General features: G+C 40.9%; 1 protein-coding gene across 5 annotated transcripts in view; it reads right to left on the reverse strand.

Moving 5' to 3' along the window:
• The window catches only part of schip1 (schwannomin interacting protein 1), a 247031-nt gene that overhangs the window by 27151 nt on the left and 196353 nt on the right, over positions 1-23527 (reverse strand). For 3 of the 5 annotated variants that reach the window (XM_020708229.3, XM_011482493.4, XM_078929423.1), the window contains one exon: positions 9169-9957. In XM_020708229.3, the coding sequence (XP_020563888.1) occupies positions 9169-9957 (789 nt within the window). Of the gene's footprint in view, positions 1-9168; positions 9958-11302; positions 11690-12174; positions 12725-23527 lie in introns of those variants that run through there. The other 2 variants (XM_078929425.1, XM_078929424.1) reach the window with 2 other exon arrangements.

The raw sequence follows: 23527 nt of genomic DNA on the forward strand, positions 1-23527 counted from the left end.
GCAAAGCAGGCTGGCTCAGTGTGAGGGCTAGATTCTGCCAGTAATGAGCTCTTTCTGACAGGGTGGAGCTGACGTGGAAGGCCAGGGAGTGCACGTGTGTGTGCGTGAGTGTGCGTACTCCTATGACGAGCCACCAGAGGCTGTTCTAATGAGACCTGCATGTCTACACTTGGTGGGGGAAAGACAGAGCATGCTGCGATCACCAGGTCTTCTTTATCTTGCTTTTTTTTTTTTTTAAAGCATCACAGTGCATTAACATTTGTTTACCCACTTGCTAAACTACCAACTGACTAACAATTACTCATAAAATGACTTAAAGTCCATTATGATTGATGAGCTGTGAGTCACAACAGACTTTACAAAATTTTTGACACTAAAAGGCTTCATTTTTTTCAGTTATAATCTTATAATCTGGTGTGCCCTATAGTGGAGAAAATATGGTAAAATAAACAAGTTCCAGAAAAAATGTAGGAAAATGCTTTTCATAGTATTGACGACTGTTTAAAGAGTTACTCAAGAGTTATATGCCTAACAAGCAGTTCCTGAGATAAAATGGAGGATGTTTTAGGTCACATCAAGCAAGAGGCTTCTCTTATGATTACAGAACAAAACGGTTTGTGCTTAAACGCCAGAAAAGATGCAGTTTGAATGATTTCCCAAAACAGCTTGTTATCCTAATCATTGGTTTCAAGCCATTCTCAAAACAGTTGAATCTACCCTTCCTGTGCTATTTATTTAAAACAAAACTGAAGGTTTATTTTCATCTCATTTACAACCTTGCAACCATGCACATTTCTTATTATTTGTTCGATAAGCCTTAATTATATAACAACAAGATTCAGATTTTCTTCCTCATAACAGCTCCTATTGCAAATACAGGGGTGGAGTTACAGCCATAAACATGACACAAAATGAAATAATAACTAAATAATGCAAATCAAAGCTTATCCTCAGTCAAATGAACTGATTTCCTTGTGTCTTGATTCCATGAAAGTGTGCTACACTCTGTTCCCCTTAGCAACAGATGAAGCTCTGCATGACCTGGCATCATTTCTCTGGCATTTAAACAAAACACACACAGTCACATGAACAGGATCACAGTTTAGTTAGGACATAAATGAAGGCACAAACAAAACAGCTATTTTACCCTGAAAAGAATCCTCCTCTGAGGTTAAACATGTCTGATATTTTTTAGCCCGATTTAAATAGACCTACTCCTCCGCCTGTGCATGTGCACACACCCAATTAGAGACTCTTTAATTAGAAGCAGAGACAACTCATCCGTGCTCCAGTTCCTGACCGAGTACCTCGTCTCTGCTCCTGCTCATACTCCTGGTTGTGGTTCCTGTCTCCGGCTCGACTCGCGCCTTTGACTGTCCCCACAACCACGGCTGGATGAAGCTCGTCTGCTGGACTTTTATATATGTAGTTGTAGATTTAGATAAGTTAATTCTTCTCTAAGATTTCTGGTAAATCGCCTGTCCGTCCTGGGGGAGGATCCCTCCTTCATGTGGGCACCCCTGAGGTTTCTTCGTTTTTTCCGGAATCCGGTTTTTTGGGAGTTTTTCCTTACCGCGAAGGGGGGTCTAAGGGCAGGGATGCCAGTATAGCTTAGTCAATTTGTTAGTTCATTTTAGTATTTTTCTATTGAACTCTTTGTATTCGTGATCCTTTTGATTTCATGTTTTACTTCGAAGCCCATCGAGACGACTGTTGTTGTGATTTTGGGCTATACAAATAAAATTGAATTGAATTGAATTGAACTACTATTTCATGTTTCAGCTCAACCAAAACAAGCATAAATGTCAGCACACAAATGTTGCATGCGTCTGACCCCACCTTTTTTAGTGTCTGGCAGGGCCCGGGACAGTAAAGTTTGAAATCCTTCACTGCTGAGGAAAAATAAACCCTCAATTTCCAGCTCTCTATTTAAAAAACAAACAAAAAAAAACACTTTCTTTAAACATTTCTTTTTCTCACTTGCACCAAAACACCCAACATTTGCACAGAATGTTTGTGTTTTTTCTTTACTTTACAGTATTTCACACTGGTTCAAACCTATAACATTTGGGGGCTGCTTCTTGGAGTTACATAAATCCCAATTTCCTGCACAGCACGCTCTGCCACTCACAGCCCGTCCCCCTTCTTTGATAGTTTTTTATAGGGTGGAAGAAGGGAGACGGGTGGAGTGAGGAAAATTGCCTCCTGGTGTATTTTGGCTGTGTTAGTACATTAGGGTATAATGCCCACTGACAGCTTTAGGAAGAAAACAATTAGCTGAGAGCAGCGGTGGGACGGGACGTAAAGGATTTAGGGCACATCTGAAAGCAATGGAATTTAGAAAAGAGGAAAAAGGTGAATGAACAGTGTGGTAAAATTCAATGAAACATTGGCTGACTTCTACGCAATTTTATCCAAGTTGACTTTTATCCACCTTGCTCATACACTGCTTAAGACAAGAGCGGCTAAAGCAAAGTAAAGGTGTGTTTTTTCTGCAAGTGTCTCCATAAGGGATGATCAGTCAGTGGTGGAATGTGAAGCTGTAGGCTACAGCTCTCATCCTCAGCTTTGTGATTTCACCAACAATCACTAAACCAAATGGCGTTGACTTCAAATGCCATTATTACTCATCGGCACAAACAGGTGGATTCATTTGACTTGTTTAGTCTTTTTAGATTGGTCAAAACATTTGCACTCTAAAGAACATTTATTACATTAATAGAACAGAATTAGTGCAGCAAATTTAGAAAGAATTCGGTTACATTAGCCCACACATTACTGAAGAACATTTGACCTCATTATAGTCTAGATCTTTGGACTGGTATGACTGTTTCCTTTTTTGTGGTGCGATTTGTATTAACTAGGGACAAGTGTGACCCATAGCCACAGTATGTCATCAAGAATGCAGCGCTTCAAGATTTTGTACAGCCACTTACTGTCAGCGACTATGAAACAATGAGAATCCTTGATTGGAGAGGGAAGGTTATTACATTTTGAGTGTAAGTCGGCGTGAAGTTCAGAGGGTCAAACACACTCAACTACGTGCATAAGTACCTCTTTGCCTGCATTTCCAACCGAGCTGAGTCAGGGTGGATTTAAGGACATCAACGGTTAAACTGGTGGTCTGGGCTCTGACGCATTGTAGGAAACAGTGGGAGAAAGCAGTGGGTGATAGCAATTTGCCTCTTTTTGCTAAATGAGCCCCCCACATTGAGGTGGTACTCAAGTGAAAAGGAAAAATGAACAAAACCAAGCCGAATAAAAGTGAGTCGAGTCGAAAAAGCTAATGAAAATGAGGCTTAATGCACTTTTTGTAAAATTAAGATTGGGATGAACTGCTGGCAGGCAGCTTCCAAAAGACCACCCTCATTGAATACAAAAGTGTGTAGTACTTGTTGGGGAAAATCAAATGTTTCTGCTTCTTGTGTGTTTTGTTATAAAGCTCAAGATCTTTTTTGGAAAACATCATCCTGACTAGTCTCAAAAATCAACAGCTGGAAATCCATTTGGTCTAGGTCACTTGTGTCCTCTGACTTGAGACTCCAACAAAAACTCCCTTTCACCCCTTTTCTCAGACTCTGCAGGTTCTGACACAGTGGTGACCTGAGAGGGACAACGGGTGAGCGTGTGCAGGGTGCAAACTGTAGACTAAACACTGCAGGGCAGGTCAAAACAAACTATTGTAATGCCTTGCTGTTTTCAACCAGATTTCAGGGACTGGAACCCATTGGGCTCTCCTGTAACCAAACACCTCAGCAACTGACCCAACCAACCTAGATATCTTTAGACCCTGGTACACCAGGCAGACACTTACGTTTAACAAGCATGTTGAAACAGTAAAGACTAAAGTCTGTCCTTTCAAGAATGTAAATTGCAGATTTTACCCATTTAAGGGAGTCTGTCGTCATGCTGTGTTTATTCTTTTTAATCTTATTTTACAAGAAAAACACCAGAATGTTTTTGCTACCAGCTGTTTCTTATCTGACTGGTCTTTTTCTTTATTGTGTGAGGTAAGAGACTGTCAAAGGCAGACGTTAGTTATTCAGAGTCAAGACATAAATGTAATCGGCCAGTCTTTGTTTTGGCTGGTTCCTAAAACTCAATGTTAAAACACAAACTCTGCCCCCTGATGTTAAAGGAAAACATCTGTAGATCAGCCTGTATGAAGGTGATTACACGCATGGCATGTTTGAATGAATTCATCTTCTCTTTGAAGAAAATGAAAGCAAACAAATGCAAAGCAATGAGGATTATCAGAAACCTTTGGGGTTAAAGGGTCAGACCGAACACACGGTTTAGGGAAAATAGTTACAATGTATGTTTGCACTTAAAGCCCCACTCCAATCATATTTTGATCTATTGTAGAAGTGTTCCCAGTGGTCTTTAAATATGATTATGCCGTTTTAAGCCCAAATCAAAAAACCTTTGTTGTTTTCCAGGACATAGTTTCTGCCGTGTAGCATTCGCTCATCAGAAATTTGCCTTTGAGTTCTGGGTTGGGAATAAGCCTGCCTTTATTTCCCATAATCCCTTTGTTTACGTTAGCATACAGCCCTTAAAACCTCAACCTAACATTAGAGGTGCATTAAAAATGGCGTGGAATCTTGGCGCTATCCAGCCGTACAGTTTTGAGCCAGAGGCCAGCTCAGTCGAGGAAAACAAAGACGTGCATGAACCTCTTTGTCTGCAAATGGATGCATCAGAATGGAGAGGAGCAGAGAGCTTGTGGCCTGTCAACTGCAGCACCTATGTTACTTTTCATCTACATTTTTTTTGTCCGTCCTGATTCACAATTATTTGAATAAAGAAATACTCAGAAATGCAATTTTAAACCGAATTTTCTTTATATGTGTCCTCCATCATCAGAAAGAGGCTACAAAAACATTTTAAAAACACCAAACAAGAAAAATTCACTGTCTTTGAGATGTTTATAGGCAAAATAATTGCTCCGACCAAAGAATATATTGCTTTCAGCAATTAAAAACCATTTGTCAAATTTTTCACTGTAAGTATTCACATGAGAAGCTGAAGTCCAAAGTTTTTAAAGTCAGTTACTCTTTTTTACCTGAGTCAAATGCCCAGCTTGCTGTAAGGAATCCAAGGTTAAGCCAAAAATGAAAATATCCCAAAAGACAAAAAGAAAACTTGAAAAGAAAAGCAAAATCTGACAACTTTTGTAGGCATGCACAACGCTGGAAGATGAAAGGAATTTCCTTTCATTTGATCTGTTGAGGTGAGTTCTTGCACGTGTGTGGACTTCCAGAGACTCAGAGGAAGAAGACGGTGTCGCGGGTTTGTGCAAGGAGAGTGTGTGTGAGGACTGGCGTGCAGAGGGCCGGGCGTGTTTCAGCTGGTTTAGACACACTTATAAAAACACACACACACGCACGCACACCCACCTACACACACAGAGCAGTAGTGTGGTGCTGTTCCAGACACTGGATCCTCAGCAGGAGCTGCTCACACCTGGCTGGAGCCAATCCCCCCCAAAAGCCCCCATTCATGCCCTCCTATGTCGGCTGTTTATTTTTCATTGTCAAGTCATGGTCATTTATGCAGAAACCCCTGTTTTAATGCTCCTCCTCTCACCTCCCTACGGCTGCATGTTTGAGGCCTTCCTGCTTTGTTCTTTTTCACAACCTGAATCACTGTTGACCTCTAACCACTCATGGCTTTAAAGCTATTTCCACGCTCTACAACTGTGCTCAAGATAACTCAAACCCTGCAATTTCTCCCTTTTCCCACCGCGCCTTCTTTCCGTGGCACAGTCTATATATTCTGGGTGAAAGTGGTGGTTAGGTTGTTAGAGGACGTGGCAAACACAGTTCAGCCACTGAACTTGCCTGTAGAGACAGACAAACAGAAATCTCTGCATTGGTTTTAGTTTTAATCTGCGCTTCTCTTCTTTGAGTTTCCACAGGCGTTCAATGCTCCATGTTTGGACAGCCTGCTTTGCCTTTCTCTCTTTTGACTGTTTATTCTGTGAACTTTGTTAAACCAAGATTTTCCACTGAGAGCTGGAAAAGGAAAGACCTGCCCTAGGAGAACATTTTTTTTAATATCTTTTTTTTTAAATCAAATATCAGCAGTTTCTAAACTAGATTTGTATTCAACTTGTGTTACTGCTCCACAAGCATGGATCCTATGCTCCCCATCTTTAGCTGCTATCCAGAACATTCACCTTAAAGACTTTAAAGAGCCACTCTGATCATCTTTAGATATTTTTAAAAAGCTTTAAATTACCATTGTGCTGTTTTTTGCCAAAAATAAAAAGCCATTGTTTTCTACGCCACAAATACGCTCCAATTCAAACAGAATTACATAGTCTGCTCTGGATTCACAATGATTTGAATAAAGAAATGCTTTTTCTTTTTTATATAAAGAATATATAAATGGAGTATATATAAATATCCTCACAAGAATAGTTTGAATGAGGAGGTGCATGGTAAAAACAATAATACCTTTTATGTCCAAAATGGAAATTGGTTATTGTACTTCCAGCATGCAGAGACTTTGTTGCTATGACAGTCGTCTTGGCAAAGTAAACACTAACGCGAGAGCTGTGTTTATTCTTTTAATAAAGGTTTGAGGATTTCATCTAGACACGTGTACAGTGCTACACTGTGCACCTGTGACACTGCAGCTACAATCTATATATTTATTCTGGAAATTTGAGTTGCGACTGGGTGCATGACATTCACATAAATAGACTTGGTGGAACTACATTTCTCCAACTAAAGTGCACATTTATAAGTAATGTAATGACCTAGATAACATACTTTAATGGTTGTGTGTGCTTGTATGCATGTTGCCGTGATCCTGCACATTCAAAACATGGGTTGTTGCTCAGTCGGTGGAAGAAAAAAACCTTTTTTGGTGTTGAAACAATTTTTAAAGTGTTTTTATTTAGTGTGCACGCGTAATGGGAGTTTTAATGTACAGAATGCAACACAGAAGGGGAAACAATGCCATGTGTTGCTCAATTTTATACAGCTGTCCTCTTATGACAAACGTTCTGACTTTACACAGTCTTTGCACCAACACGTTGAAAGACAAACATGTTCTCTGTACTTTTAAAGTGAAATCAGTGCTGCAGGTCTCTGCACAAGGCTCTGTCTTTAAAACCTGTTTGCCTGTGGGCTTTTTTTCTTCTTCTTTTAAATCATGCAACTCAGTCTGGGTTTGTGAACTCTTATTGAAAAAGAAGTAGCCGGAGGCACGGATTTAATTCTGCTCCAGTGGTTGCTTTGGAAAATACACAGAAATATTGACAGTCATACATGAGGCCTGACCACATCTCATGTTTTTCTTAACCCAAAGATGGACAGGGAGGATAATATTATTGTTTACCTCTCTGCAGTGTGGAGCTTAATAGAGGTTTGGAGGTTGTGTTACCTCTGGTGAGCTTGAGGTCCCTGTGGAGGCCCCTCAGCCACGTGCCCTCTGAGTTTATTAGAAAGAAATTACGAAGGGGTCGCTTTGCCTGCACACGCACTGCCTGCAGGCAGATGCTGACTGACTTTACAGCGGCAAAGGATCACACCTTTACTAAATAGATATTAAAAAACATAGCAATAAGTTAACTGCTTAGTGTTAAATTCACTCACAACTGATTCAACTTTTTATTAAAAAGTCTTGCAAACAGATATAGACTTTAACCCTCAAAATGAATTTATGTATGTCCATAAATTGTGGACAGTTACTCCTTCAGACCAGATATAAACATCCACCTATGCTTCTAAAGGCTAAACCCAGGTGTAAATATCTGTCCAACTTATAGCATTCTAGACAGAAACACTTATTTGTACATGAACCCACTTGCCATCTCACTGTCCTAACCAGATGTCTAAATATTTAACATCTTAAAAGCACACTGTCCTCCAGACTGTCTGCCAAGTCCAGAAAAAATGGCTAAAGTGGAAAGGTCCTGTGGGATTATGTTCTAAATTTCCGGATGACTGTTCTTCTGCTCTAATTAGCAGTATTTGTGAAAGTAGCAAGCTTCAGACAGTTTTCTGGACTTCTTGAGTCACGTGGATGTCTTGGTAATATCAGCAACACAGCATTAGCATGTGCAATCCACCTGCAGAGAGCAGGAAAGTGTAAATGCTGAGGAGCATATGTATAACTATATATTCCTTTTACTTCACCCCCCACCCCCACCCCCAAGACCTTTATATCACATCTCACTGCCTGAGGGACTTTAGGGAACAGACGTCCCCTGGTCTGAAGCACAGCTGGAGGCATCTACTCGTTCAAGAAGGAGGGCAGGTAATGAGGAATGACACAAACACACAATCCATTCCTGTCCTTTTCCTTCCTCTCATCCCCCACTTCTCCTGCTGCATTCCTGACGTGCCTCAGGGAGACAGAGCGGGGCCTCCAGGACCGACAAACAACACACAAAACACTCACAATAGCAGTGGCCGCAGCTATTGTGAGTGTGCACTGAGGAAAAGGCCTCTGTGCTTGCATATCAATGCAGAGCTCCAATCCTTCAAACTCACCTTTGTTAATTTTACACAGAGTATTTAAAACTGCAGCTGCAGTGAACTATGATAGCGACTGATTGAAGACTGTTAATAAATTAAAAGCTTTTATCAATACAAGAAGGACAAACTGAATTTTTTAAACAGTTTGACAAGCCTTCATCTCCGTCATGCACAACGTCAGTGCAACACTGACCTCTTCTGGCACAAACATCACATGAGCACAAAAAGCAGAAATATCTAGAAAATAGGGTTAAATCACTAATTCTCTATAATTTTTTTACAAATTTAATTTAAGAAAGATTTTTATTGTTGCTCGGGGACTGCATGATCTCTGATGAGACTAAAGATTGGAAAACATAATTTAAAAAACTGTCAGTTCTGCTTCAGGTTATCTGATTGAACAGAAATGAGACTTCCTGCTTGTGTTTGTGTTGCTAAGTGGTTGCATTCCCTCTAGCCTCCACCTCCCTCCAGCTGTGTGAGCTCCTGTGATAGTCATGGGTCACAAAGCTTAGAGCTACATTAGCAGACTAATCCGTCTTCTTTACTCCAGCTAAACTAACCTTGTTTTTCCAGGATCCAGGATGACACAGATAACTGCTGGATTACAGCTGCCCACCAGACCACGAGGAGCAAGAACGGAAAAAGCTCAATATAAAAAGAAGTGCAAACTCACTGAGGTGTAGTTGATCTTGCCCATGCTGTGGTTCTGGTTGTGGTTGAGGTTTTGGTTCTCCTGCTCTCTGCACTGCAGACCAGCCAGGTGTCTCTCCAGGGCAGCCCAGTCCATAGTGGGGAGAGGCTCTTCCTCTACCCCCTCCTCCTCTTTGTAGCCTCCTGTCAGTCCTCCAGTCCCCAAACATCCTCCTCCTCCACCTCCGACTCCACCACCCCCACCGGTGCTGCGGCTCCCCCTGCTTTGAATGGAGCTGCGGTGCCTGTGTTTGGGAATCCCCGTGCCCCCCTGTGGTGTGCCGGGGGAGTGGAGCTGGTGGCTTCGGGGCAAAATCAGATTGCCATTCTGTTTCAGTTCGTCTGGGACAGCTGCTACTGAGGTGGCTGTGCGTCCACCTAAAGTCGGCTGGGGCGGGGCACTCTTCACATCCTGGAATTCTTCAGCGAGGCTGCGGCTGTTGACCGTCTTCCTGTAGCCTTCATTAAGGCTGTCAACATTCACAACGCTCTCCCTGCTGCTTTTCTCTTGACCAGAGGGCTGGGGAGAGCTTTCATCCTCTCCATACTCACTCTCCCACTCTTCTATCACCTTCTTCTTATACTCTTGGTAGTCCTCATCTTCCTCATAATCCTCTAATGTGCCCAAATCAGGAGAGGGGGAGGATTTGTAGTCCTCTAAATTGGCCAGGTCAAGAGAAGGGGAGCATGGGGTGACCTTGTTGGAGTTGGACTCTGAGCTGGAGCGACTGGATGCGTCACTTCCCAGATCCATGCCATCCTCCCGATAATCCTGCAGCAAGGGGAACAGACAGTAAGAAAGTTAAGATAGCAGGGAAAAAGGCTGATGGAGAACTTGTCTGAAAAAAAGAAGGAAGAAAAAGAGGAAGATAAAAGGAAATTAAGGGAAGTATATGAGCTTGGATTAGTTGCTGAAATGTTGTGGTTTGATGCAACCGCAAAGAACTTCCTGATCCGCAGTTTTGTTGCCTCGGCCTCTTTGGTTTTACAGTAATCTCACCGATACTGTGCTGCTCCGGGCCTCCCCACTCCTTCCAGACTGTGTAAACAGATAAATTTGCTGCTGTCGCATTAATTCAGAACTCCGGCATGCGTGCGTCTGGGTGGTTGGAAGGACTTGTGCAACGTTTGACACAGTCGGGTGGAGTCTGTGTGGCTGGATGTGTTGGAATAATGCCCCAACACCCACTGTTACATGTACACAACACCACAGGGACTAAATAGGGTGTTATGTGAGCTGCATGTGTCACAGTGACATGTTACCACACAACTCACCAAGCTGATACACAAGCAGGTGAGTCCAGACATGCCCTCAGACCTTACTTTACTACCAACAATCAACATTTATTTGTTTCTCCTCAGCACTTCTTTTTAATGAAGAGTAGGGCAAACCCAAATGGTTCTCAAGACAAAGAAGAACAATTATCAACACATTATTTTGTGGCCTAATTATGCTCTACTCTGGAACATACTTAATTGCAAAGACTGCATGAGCTGACCACAAAAATGCCACTAATGTTGACTTGTTTTAGATCTAAAGGTCAAACAAATAAAAAAAGTGCTGGCAGTGACAAAGCCATGTTTTTTTTCTTTTCCTCAAAAGGACAGTGGAAGAAAGTTCTCAGGAGAGAGTGATGCTACAGAGCATCTTGGAGACTGTGTGAAAAAGTGCTGATGTGGTGTAGAAATGCAAAGCCACTGCGCTGAGAAACTTGCATTTCTGCAACGAGCAAGTCCGACAGAAAAGTAAGGCTGCTGCAGAGATGAGGTTGACAGATATTCAAAGGGAGCCACAGAAGCAGCATTTTTGCCCTGCTGCACAGCAATAGGTGTGACCTCTGCTGAAGAGGTTTCCATCAGAACCGTCCGCTGGTTTGGGTCCCTGACTAAAACATGTAAAACTCCAGAAATCTGAAAGGAAAGGGGGCATCTGAGGGCACGTTACACCAGCCTATTTTTACAGGACCCCCCATCCCCCCCACACACGCACGCACACACACATCCCCAGCAACAACAGATACACCACGCACATCCACGCGTGCGTGCACACATACAGTTGGATTACGCGAACCTCCTAAAAAAAAAATGGACATATTTACGCACGAAAGCAAGCCTACCGAAGTGCTCATCAAGCGAGCAGGAACGGTGTGATCAGAAGCCTCCACGCCGCCAGCACCAGCCTGTCATGGTTCGGTCAGCCGGCTCCACTGTTGGAAAATTCAGGCGCTGCGATCGCCTTTCAAAATCTCGGTCACCAATCCCTCCCTTTTCTATTATCGTCTGTGTCCCGATTTGCGCAGCTGCCTTGGAACCTGCGCAGACATGATCGCGTCGATATGCGATTGTCACATGATTAACAATAATGTAATCATTTAAAGCGTTGAGTTCGGAGAAGGGAGGGACGCGCTGCAAGACGCCAGGCTGGAGCGGCAAAGCTGATCCGATGTGGGATTAACCGAGGCGCAGACGGACTGCGCAGGCAGGATATGAACCAGAAAATATACACGCAAATTGACGGCTGCACAGATCCTGCAGTCGGGGTTCCCACTCTGATAGGTTGGTGGTGGGGGTCCTCATTTCTCTGTCAGACTACTACATTCTCGGGTTGTTCGTAAGGAGCAGCATCGCATACGCCCTGTCTGCGCGTGGCATTTCTGCACGCATGACATTTGCATGACACAAAATCTTCCCTCAACATTTTTAAGACAAAGATGCGTCATTCGTTTTAAGCATCCTGCACGTGTTACCACTTTGCAGAGTCATCTACTGATTGTTTTAAAAAAATGATGTCATGTTTCCAAAAAGTCCCAGGAGGAACCTGATGTCCCAGCAGTTACCGAAACGCCCAATTTCCCACTGTTCCACAAACTCACCTTCAGAACTGCTATAAGAATCAAAATTCAAGTTGCTTTTTGTCTGAATAAAACCCACAGGAGATGAAAGTAGACTGGGTGTAACATATCATCCATTTAAACGCACCAATACTCACTGTCATCATTTTTGAAGCTTCTCCTCTACATCAAGACATGGTAAAAAAAAAAAAAAATCCCAGCTGCTACAGAACGCTGATGGTGTCCAGTTGTTTCTCCAAAAATGTTCTAAGGGTGGGCGGCAGTGACGCCGGAAAAACGAGTACAGAGAACTGGTGGACAATCCCCAGCAGTCATCCTTTGAGTGTGGTGGTCTGCCTGTCCACAGAGGAGCCGGTCCTAGTCTTGCAGCAGCAGAAGCAGCAGCAGCAGGGTACCTGAGGTGGAGGTGCTGAAAATCCCAGCAGGTCTGTCCTCTCCTCCGCGGCGCACAGACAAGGAGCGATGACCAGCCGGCGCGCTCTCGCCCCCCAACGTCAGACGGGGAATAAATAGCCTCCAAGTGCCGCTCGACCTTTTTCCTTTTTTTTTTAGTCTTTAGTTTTTTTTTTTAATAAACTGGGCTTGAACTGGTTTTGGTTATTCTGTCTTTGCAAACTCGACTTTGCGCCCAGACGCGCGGCAGGAATGCGCTCCTCAGCTGACACTGGTCCTCTCTGTCGCAGCCTGCAGCTCTGAGGAGGGACGACGAGTGAAGCCCAGCCTTCTGCACCCACTGACCCCACACACCGCGCCGCGAGTGCGAGGGAGGACACCGCACAAACTTTTCAGGTGCATCGTCAACCACTTATGTGAAGACTGGAATGAAGAAGATTTGACTCCCATGCGCCATAGTGGTGGTCTCCAGCCTGCATGTTGCCAAGAGACTGTTATGAACACACAACTGCTCAGAAATGACTAAGCTTCTATTTTTAAAAGCAATTCAATGCCTGTAATTCAGCACTTTAAAGTTTAAGGCTGACCTCAATGAACCTGAGCGCAGGGGAAGGAAATCTGAACTGTTTGTAAAACAAATTCCGTTTGGAAAAGCAATGCAAAGGCTTGAAGTAAAGTTCAGGAATAACCTTAGTTAATCACTTTTGTCGTAAATAAAAAAATTAAAAAATTAAAAGAATCAGAAATCTAGGTGTTCTTTCTCCCATTTAATCCAAAAAATGATAATCTGGATATGGAAAATCTGAAGTGCTCCAATTAAAAAAAATCTTATTTACATTTTTGTAGATTTTTGAATTTAAACCTATCTTAAGTGAATGTAAACAACATAGATAATTAACTTTAAGGAGTGAATGAGTCTTATTTCAGACTGGACACCTTAAGTATGTTTAACCAGATTTCGCTCGCCCCAATAATCCGGAACTAATTTTCAGTCTGAACACACCCAAGCGGACCCTGTTCCAGACCAAGAATTGCTCTTAAACCCATATTTGGAGGTGGTCTTGGTTAGTTTCCAATCGGACTGAGCTTCGGTTCGCTCTGAGATTCCTCAGTCTCCATGCTAGGAGTGGAACAACTGAACCAAAACGGCCACCACAGCAGGGCAACAGGATGTAACAGCGGAGCAATGATGAGATGCAGCAACTCATTGAAATTTGGTCAGCTCATTAAAACAACCTTTATCGTGATACATATTGCTTCTCAACAATCTATATGTCATAAACAGTTTGGTCACCTCCTCCGCCTTGCAGCATGCCTCTGCCATACCAAAGCAGCAAGTAAAAAGTATTGTACCCGTTGATACAGACACTCAAAATTGGTCAGCAAAACAGAAAGTTTGAATAAGTGACTATCCCAACAAGGATTGCAAAGTGTAGGATTTCCCTTTATCTTTCAATCGTTGCTTTGCTACGCCCTCGTAATTCCTGGCCAATGACAGAAAAGATCTTTAGTCATGTGGTTTTGTAGATAAGATTAGGTTTAAATCAGGAAGGTCCGGTAGATGGCAGTCTGTATACAGACCAAGCGCAAGATTCAGGACTTGTCCGGACCAAATTAAGCGGATTCGATTCAGGCCAACAGACTTTTCCAAGCTGAATACACCCTTAAATAAAAGTCTTATGCAGTCATTCAGACTATGCTTTTTTGGATTAGTTTAAGGAAATAAACACACATGTTCATATACCAGCTGTGTTCTAGGAGTCCAGGTTTTAAACCTGCCTGCAGTGCGAACCTGCCCACAAAGAATAATCCCCAAGCAACATCGAACCCAAATGATTACACAACTGAGCAGACTCACAACATCAGCAGCGGTCATTCTCTGACGCTTTGTCATCTGACACAGAACGCCATGTGTCTAACAGGCCAGAAAACAACCTTTGACTCAAACCTCAGATTAGTCCTCAAAACAGCTTGTCAACAGCGTGATGGCATATTGTGCAAAATCATTTCTACATAAAAATTTTTCATTACATTATTTATTTACAGACAACGGAAACTGAACATTTCAATTGTATAAACTGTTGGTTGGATAAAAAAAGCAATTAAGAAACACAACAGTAGCACATAATAATGCCTACAATTATTGTCATTTGATTGCATTAAATCATTTGAGAAAAAAAGAATTTAAACATGATCAGAATAATAGTTGGTTTTAGCCCTGAAGTAACTCATATTAGTGACTGTTGCAGAAGTCAATCTTTTTTCATTTATGTACAACTCAATTTGTGCCGCATCTCCTTTTCTTTTTGCTTGGTCTTTGAAGAGAACAGACGGTTCTGGATGTATTCTTGATAGTTTTGTCCGGGCATGATCTGTAAAGCTAAAAATGGAGATCGAGTTACATGTTTGCAGAGTTTGATACTTGGTAGATCTTTGCAGGTTGAAACAAAAGAATCTTTTTGTGCAGTTTGTGATAATTAAAAGAACAGATTTTCTGTCACTTTCATACAAGTGCTGCTCAGATTTGTAATAATTTTGAAAACTTTAACTCTCTATTTAGCAGTATATGTAATTAAAACTGATTTTAAGGTCCTTGGACATCTGGGTTTGTGGAATATTTGGTAACATCTGTGCTATAACAGTTTGTACAGATGTTACTGGTGTGTATTGTGCACAAAAATCAGCTCTTTGGTTTGTGGTTACATATGGCCATCAACTTTTTTTGGCCAATTTTATTTTATTTTTGAAATTTTTTTTTTTTTTTTTTGGCTTTTTGATTCTTTCTGTTGGTTTCCCCCAATCTGACCCAATTTCTTCTTTCCTCCTCTTCCCCAGTTACCACCCCTTCACGTTTTGCATCTCTTTTGTTTGTTCTGAAAAATAAAAGGAATATACAATAATAATAAAGTAATTTTTAAAAACAAATATTAGCCTGAAATACAAAAATAGTAAAAAATAATAATAATACACCTAGTGTGTCTAAAGATCACACAACCTCTATATTAGCAATTAAATCTGTACACAGAAGCTACTCAGATACAATCTGCAAGACGGTACAATAAACTATTCATTTTGCATTGGCAACATAAATACAAATGTTTATGTAAATCAGTATTTCAGTAGTCCTGTGCTGCTGTACTCTCTGTAACACGACAATGAAATCCCCCCGGAGAGCAGACAGCAGGAGTCCTGCCTGCTGATATCATCCAGTTTCCCATCGCCTAATCACGCTTTCACTCCCCTATATCCTTCCAGCGCAATCCAACAACCGTCGATTGTCTTTATCAATTAAGGTCCAGTGTAGCAGGCTAAAAGACAAGCCTTTAGGAAGCATTAACTACTTTTGGAGATGCTTTCTAGTAAATCAAGTGCATTATCTTGTTAGTTTGTCAATGGAAAATTAAAAGGACTCCAAATACGTTTTGCAATGAAGCAAAATATATTTATTTTTTGGCAGAAATAAGTGCTTGTTGGTCAGGGCTGTAACAGAGGGGTGCAGCGATTAGTATTCTCCCCTCACAACAAGGGGAGGTTCGAATCCCGGCTAGTTCCTTTCTGTGTGGAGTTTGCATGTTCTCCCTGTACATGCGTGGGGTGTCTCCTGCCACTCTGACGTCCTCCCAGTCCAAATACATCCTTTGCAGACTAATTGGTGTCTCTAAATTGTTCCCTTGGCGTGAATGTGAGTGGGTGTTTGTCTCTGTGCTGTGATGAACTGGCAAACTGTCCAAGGTGTACCCAGCCTTTGCCCATTAACCCTCAGTAGTTTCTGAACTCACCTCTGAATCACATCAACTGTTTACAATGGCGCAGAAATGACAGCCTCATTAGCATTGGTACAATTCGAAGTTCAACATGAATTATTCAAAAAGTTTTTAGCTTTGACATTTTTGCTTTAAAAAAAAACAAGAGTTATGAAACATAATTGTGGCACCCCTTGTAATAAATCCTACCTACCTCGTCTTTGTTAAGTTTATGGATTTATACTTTTTTCCCTGTGTACTTGTTGGATCTCTGTTATGTAACATAAAAACAGTTTGAGCTGAATTTTTATAATTTCTGTTTAAAGAAATGACAACATTTACCACTCAGAATTGAGCTTTTGGGAAATTTTCAGGTTCATTGTGGAACTATTGTGTAATATAATCACAAATATAAATAAGAAGCTGGGGTTGTACTAAAAAGATGGATATCAAGCATTGTAGTAAAAACTGCTCAAAAATGAGCCGCACTAAGTGTTAACTGGGTAGGCTGCAGCAACCCAGTGACCCTGAATTGGACTACTGCAGGTTCAGAAAATGGATGGTTGGTTGTTGGTAGTTGTCCCGGAAACAACAAAAGAAGATTTTGGCAGGAAGATAGAGATATCCATGACAAATCCCTTTAAAGTTCTCTGATATGTGTTGCCATCACACCTGAAGAAGAAACAAGACCTAAACTGGACTTTTGATTGAGAGGGTGGTCAAAGAAAGTTCACGGTGTGGCACCTCCAGCACCTCAAATCAATCACTCCTCCTTCTTTCTTTCATTTTTTTTTTGCATTACTTGGAAAAAGAAGCATGATGTCTGTCAAAAAGTCATTCGGTGGAATTTATCAGTCACTGAGGGGCAAAAAATGGAGGAACAGCCCGTTGTTGATCTTCAGTATCCTGGAAAGCTTTGCTCCATCTGTCTGCCTAACAGACCATCCCCATCAGATATCTGTCAGGAATCACAGAGAGGCCCATTACTGACAGAAGATAAGACCTAGGAAAAGACTGGCCCTCAGATAATACTAAAAAGTTAGGGAAACATCTTCCTTTGCCCACAAGAGTTTAGAAAACAAGGAGCTCCCTGACAGCCAGTGAGAAATTGAACCTGCCTCTGCTCTGTCAGGAGCTCAGCTGCTCCAAAAAAAAGAGAGAGGCCAGTAGTGACCTTGGAGGATTCTCCGTTGCACCTTATCCTCTCATGTTATTTTTTTCAGGGGCTGATGGTTTGAGTTCACCTTGAAAAAAAGAAGCTTCGGACCAGATGACAGCATGAAGCATCAAAAACACAACTTTGATACACGCAGAAGGGGACTGCACCGCCTGGTCGTGAGAAGCATTGAGCCAGAAAAGGTAAAACTTTAGGACACAACAGAAAAAGGACATTTCATGTTGCCTGTCAATACTTTTGTTATCACAATCATACAATGCATAGAAATAGGGGAAAGTGACCACTACACACATAATAATATATTCATATTTCTGTTCTGACTCTTACTATTCTTATAGTCTTATAGGTCAAAACGTGAAATCTAAAGCTGCAATAAATTAAATGCCTGTCTTTGAAGTCTAATGTTTATCCATCAAAAATGTCCTTTAATTAAAGACTTTGTATAAAAAATGAGGCCAAAAAAACATCCAGTCAGTAGTTAACTTCTATAAAGCTTTTAAGTAAAAACATTGCGTTTCATTCAGAAAGAAATAACACATTTATGTTCTCTTTTTTAATAGACACTGACATAGTTTGCACTAACAAAGTGAGATTCACTAGAGACTAAATGCTAAACTGTGGCAAAGCTTAAAACCAAGATCAGTGTAATTTTAAAGCGGAACCATTTAAACAGGAGAGTTTGTTGATTTTGATAAAAACAATTTATATCACAGCTGGGTTAACCTAACATAGCAAATAAGTAGTTCAAAGTAGTTTGAGAGCAATAAACATGAGCTTCACTAGTCTATGCAGGGATTGCTTTGGAGAGGTGGGTGGGGTCAATGGCAGCTGTTTAGGAATGACAAAAACTGTGGTAAATACATTTTGGTAAATGACACTCCAACATTGTTACACAGTTAAAAAAAAAACACTAAAACCTAACTTGGAAGGTTCAGATGAAGAAATAAGGGTTTGTGAAAGATTTATTTGTTTCTTTTGTGTCCCCTGGTGGACAGTTTCCAGAATACATGAAGCAAATTCAAACACACCAAGCAAAATGGAGCCATAACCGCTTTGAACTAAAAATGAAATAGAAATACATTTTGTAAAATCATTAGAAAAAAATTGACAACATTTTGGATGCCAAAATGGCACAGTTAATAGCTCTCAGGTAACATAATTATTGATCAATAAAAAAAGAGAAAAAAAAAACAATTGTTGTAAGAAAATATTGAAAATTGTAACAACTATTCCTGTCTTTTGTTTTGTCCTGTTTTATGTTTCCTGCCTAGGGACTATGGATGCAAATTAGCATCATTGCTATAATCCAGCATGTTTACGCCTATCATTGTTTGGTAGATGTCCATTAATGTGCACCGTCCCTATTAAATAAAGCTTAAATAAATAAAATAAACAAACATAGGTACACCTATGGGGTTAAAACTATAAGGAAAAAGGTGCAATCCTGTGAAATGCACAAAAAAACAAGTGAAAGCAAGGGAAAGCTGTAAAACACAACCTCCCTGTTGCAAATGGTGTTAATGGAAAGAAACCATTAAGATATCTCAAGTCCCCTCAAGGGGAAAAATGTTATTTTTAAAAGATCTCAAACTCACCTTGATGTTTTTGCAACATCTTTAGATGAATATTTTCAAGAACATTTATAGGAATTTTCTATCTGGCAAAAATGTGTATCAACCATTTTAAAAGAGGACAATATTGTGCACCAATACAACAGATTCTTTAGTCAATTTCGGATAATTGAGAACAAGTGTGTGTATATCCTTCGTTATTGGATCTGGCCAGACTTATGAGAAAAAGCAGAACAAGAGTGTCTGTAGGACTTGCTTTGTGCTATAGGCAGTCACTATTCCCACTGAGGCGCAGAAGAACAGAGACCACTTCATTTGGCAGGACTCTGAGCAGCCCCATATGAGAATTTGTCTTTGAAAAATCAAAAGAATGATCCTTTTCTTAATCGATTCTTTTCCATCTCGTTTGCAATGCTGATCAAAGAGTACGACACAGTCATTAAACAAGTCCAGAGTAGCAGATCCAGGAGCTATAAGGAATGTTCCTGCAACTGACTTGTGGTTTAAAATCATCTAAAATAAAAGGCTAGAGTTTGAAAAAAAAAAACACTCGAATGTTTGCAACTCTGTGTCAACACACATTCTCTCCACTTCTGCATCAAGCAGACAAAGAGCCACACAAAGCCGCTTGCGCCTTGAGACAGCAACAGCAGCATGCAGACTGTGTGATGATGAATAGAGATGTCAGAAAGCAACAATAGAGGTCGGATCCTTAACTGGCTGACTGACCTGCTGTCCTAAATAGAATGTGTGGCCAAACCATTGAGAATGGCCATCAATCTCAATCACAGTGATGATTTACTCCATTCAGAAGTCTGGATGAGTGAGGAGTGGCGGAACAAAGAGCAGTGTGCCCACTATTCCCGGGAAACTGCACGCACATGTCAGGGTGTACATTTGAGTCTGCAACTGTTCGGGAGCTTTATGGCGCATCAGTGTGTCGCCTCTGTAATTGTGTTTAGGCGGTCTGTCAATCCGCAGTGGCTGTATCTGCCTGCAACCCTAATACCTGCCTATAATATATTGATTTTTCCTTCCACACTGAAAATCCAACCAACAATTTCACTTGCTAACGAGGTGTGAAATGAATTGGAAGGGCAACACCTCGCTCAGTGTATGTACGAGCAATCGCAGCCATTAGACTCTTCGAGATTGGAAGCACGTCACATTCAGATCTTCACCATAATGTGTGTACAGCTTTTAAAATCAATTAGGTCGGACCAAAATGTAAAAAAAATGGTTTAATTTCGCTTTTATAGTGGCTGACGAGATCGTCAAGAGAGGTACAGTTCATTGATCAAAAAACGTTAAATCCAAACAAGCAATTATAAAGAGATTGTTGATTAACAATGTCACAACAACATAGTGGGGAAAACAAACTGCACTAAAATGTGCAGAGGAGGATAAAAAAAAAGCTGCTTGACACCACCAGAATGCCTATTTTGATGAAGATGACATTAAGGTTTGGATTGATTATAAACTGTAAAAAAGGGGGAAATAAAAACGGTGTTTTTTCTATTGTGACCTCTAAGGCTTTAATAAAATGCTACTGAAAGGTCTCGACGCTGAAGGGAAACTTAATTCGGACCCAGTTTCCCCTGGAGGGACTGGCTCCAGAAGAGCAGGGAAAAAGTTCAGTGAGTTGTTAATGAAGTTATGACCACAGTCATGGGTGAAGCAAGAGATCTTAATCGCCCATAGAAGTGGAACAGAGACTTTCCCCAGACCCATTAGGTCCAGGACGCACTAATTAGAGCGAAAGACGGAAAGGTTTGTAGTTTGTCCAATTAGTTCAGCTTAGAAAGATGTTTTGTGGTTGAGAGCAGAAAATGGGCTGTTCTGAGGAACATTTTCATAAATCACAAAGAAAGCCACCGGTGCGTTTCCCATTTCCCTAGACCCAAATAACCTGACTGCCACTTTTTCTGCAGACAAGCAGAAACGTCCAATGATAATTCAAGAGTTAGACAAAGAAAATGGGGGCTCAAGTTGTGTTGGTCCGTCCTATTGCCTGGCACAAATTCCCAGCCCTGTCACCTATCAAGCAACACAGTAAGGCGGAGAAAGGCCTTGTGAAAGACCTGCCTTGTGCTCATCTCCACGCCACAAAGTGCGCCGATGTCCAAACAATTTACTGCCCACAGCAAATTGGATCACTTCTACTGTGTTTTGCGCAGGATTTGCACCTGCTGTTCACCAACTCCGCTCATAAACAACTAAACTCGCAGCAATTGGGGAGCGAGGGGAAAAACAGGGTGCAGCAGTTGATTTAAGGAGCAAATTAAACCAGGAAGGACTGATAAAGGAAATGAGTCATTTGGTGAAAAAGTAGACTCTGAAACAGCAATTATTTCACCCACACCCACACATGCACGCACGCACGCACGCACGCACGCACGCACACATTTCACATCCACACAGCTGGTGATGGAAAACAGCAGCTAATACCAGCATGTCGTCAAAGTTTGACTTGGGAGTCGATTGCATTGCTCGCCAAGTCACCTGAATTTTGTTAAGGTCAAGCACCAGCTGAAATGTGAAACGATGAGGCGGGGATGGAGTGACAGCTCCACCCTAAAGGTCAGCTGATGTTGTACAGGCTTTCAGAGTGTAAGGAGGAAGAAAAAAAAGAGTTTTTTGAGGTAGGATGTGACTGTAGACCCTGAGACCCTGGCAGGTGTTGGCTGCGGGTATAAATCACATATTGATCTCGTCTGGACTGTCAGGTGTGAGTTAATGCTGCACCAAACTTAGACGTGGCCTCATAAGTCATCATTGCAGAAGTGGCCGGGGAGAAAGACTGTGCAGCCTCAGTGCGACTGTGTTTTCAACTCGGTGAGCAAAGTGTTGTAGTTTGGGAAGGTTTTTGCCTCCTGGGACCAGCAAAAATGGCAAAATGATTTTCTCACAAAACAAGAAAAAACTTTTAATTTCAGATGCATTATAGTATTTCAAGAATCTGTAAATGTGTTTTAACCTTATACTTGTAGTAATGTAAACTGATCTTTGATGTGAAATCCAGTTTACACTTTACAGCAATAATTGAGAACAACCCAGCATAGGGTCTGTTGTTGCTAAAGCTCTGCAATTTAGCTGCAATTTACTGTATCTGCAATTTTATGAAAGTAATACAGCACCAAAGATCTTACTTTTCTTAAACATTTCCTCTAGTCATAACATATGTACCACCAGATGTTAAACTTTTGTAAAATAATTAAATCATGTCTCAGATTTGTGAAAAATGTAGCAAAATTAAAGGGATTTATTGGAGCAAGCTGAAATGTTGGTTTATCAAGAACCTATAGGATTTCCAATTTAATTTATTAAAAGGTAATTTACATTACTTGTAGAATCATCTTAATTTCCACAAATACACATTAATGCATGATCAGCATGGATAACTCTCCATTTTGTTTCTGTTACATTTCTTGCTGCACCTTGTTATGATCTCTACCTGGAATAATCTATTAGAAATGTCACAGTTATTTCTTTTGAAGTGATTTTTCCAGGAAAAATCCGAACCTCTTTTCCTGACATGCGAATTCTCTGATATAAGCTGCAATAGGTAACTTTCTAATTATTTTCTTGGCTCCTAAAACATGCAATCGAAGCGAGCGGCTCTAATCTGCTGTGGGTGTTTCTGCTCTTGTGGAGGATAACCAGGTGAAACGTTTGGTGCTGATTTCACCAGATAAAAGGTTTGGTTCATTCACGAAACCCTGGAAAATTTCGTCACATCTTTTTGTGCTAAAATAATTAGTTTTAGTTCTATAATGTGTTAAAGATGGACTAAAAAATAGTCATTATTCCTATTCTTTTTTTTATAGCTCTAGATGGTTTCCTTTCTCTATATTTTACATTCTCTTACATATTTTAATAGAATTATTGTGTCATTTGAAGAGAAAAAAAGTGAATCATCATGTTTAAACATCTATACATCTCATTTTGGACAGGGACTAGCTGAATGACGATGATGCGAATGAGGACACAGCTGACAGAATTCAATCAGATCACAAAAGATGAAATCACAGTTTTTTTTTTCAGGAAGTGATTAAAGATAATCCACAAGGCCAGTACAAATGATAGAAAATGGGCAAAAAAACTGCAAAAAAATACCAGAAAAAGATCATTTGATGTCTTTCACTATGTCAGTCATGGTTTGAGGCTCTGTCATCTTAGTTAAAGTGAGTTTAAATTACTTCAATAAAGTATAAATGAATATTAGAAACTAATGATAAAACAGATGTTGATCCTTAAACATCATACAACAGATTTGTTTTTTGCTCAAAACGGAACCCTAGAGGATGAAAAGGTTTCTGCACAGAAACTGTAATCCCACTTCAGAGATCAGTGATGGTCACCAGCCACTAGCAGAGATAAATTCCCCGTCAGAAGCACAGCCAAAGACACCCTCTTCCCCATTTAGGCACAAAATTACATCAGGAGAGAAGCTTATCACTTTTGTAATGAGTACCCTTTTTAAAAGCACTCATGTGATCCCTTTCATTTGTCACATTCCTCCTTCATCACAGTCTCTCATTGAATCACTTTTTCCATTTTCTGTGGTCTTTCCTCTCCTCCTTGGAGTTTTTTTGGTACTCTCCAT

This window comes from Oryzias latipes, chromosome 13, assembly GCF_053564925.1.
Source record: "Oryzias latipes strain Hd-rR chromosome 13, Olatipes_Hd-rR_3.1".
NCBI lineage: Eukaryota > Metazoa > Chordata > Actinopteri > Beloniformes > Adrianichthyidae > Oryzias > Oryzias latipes.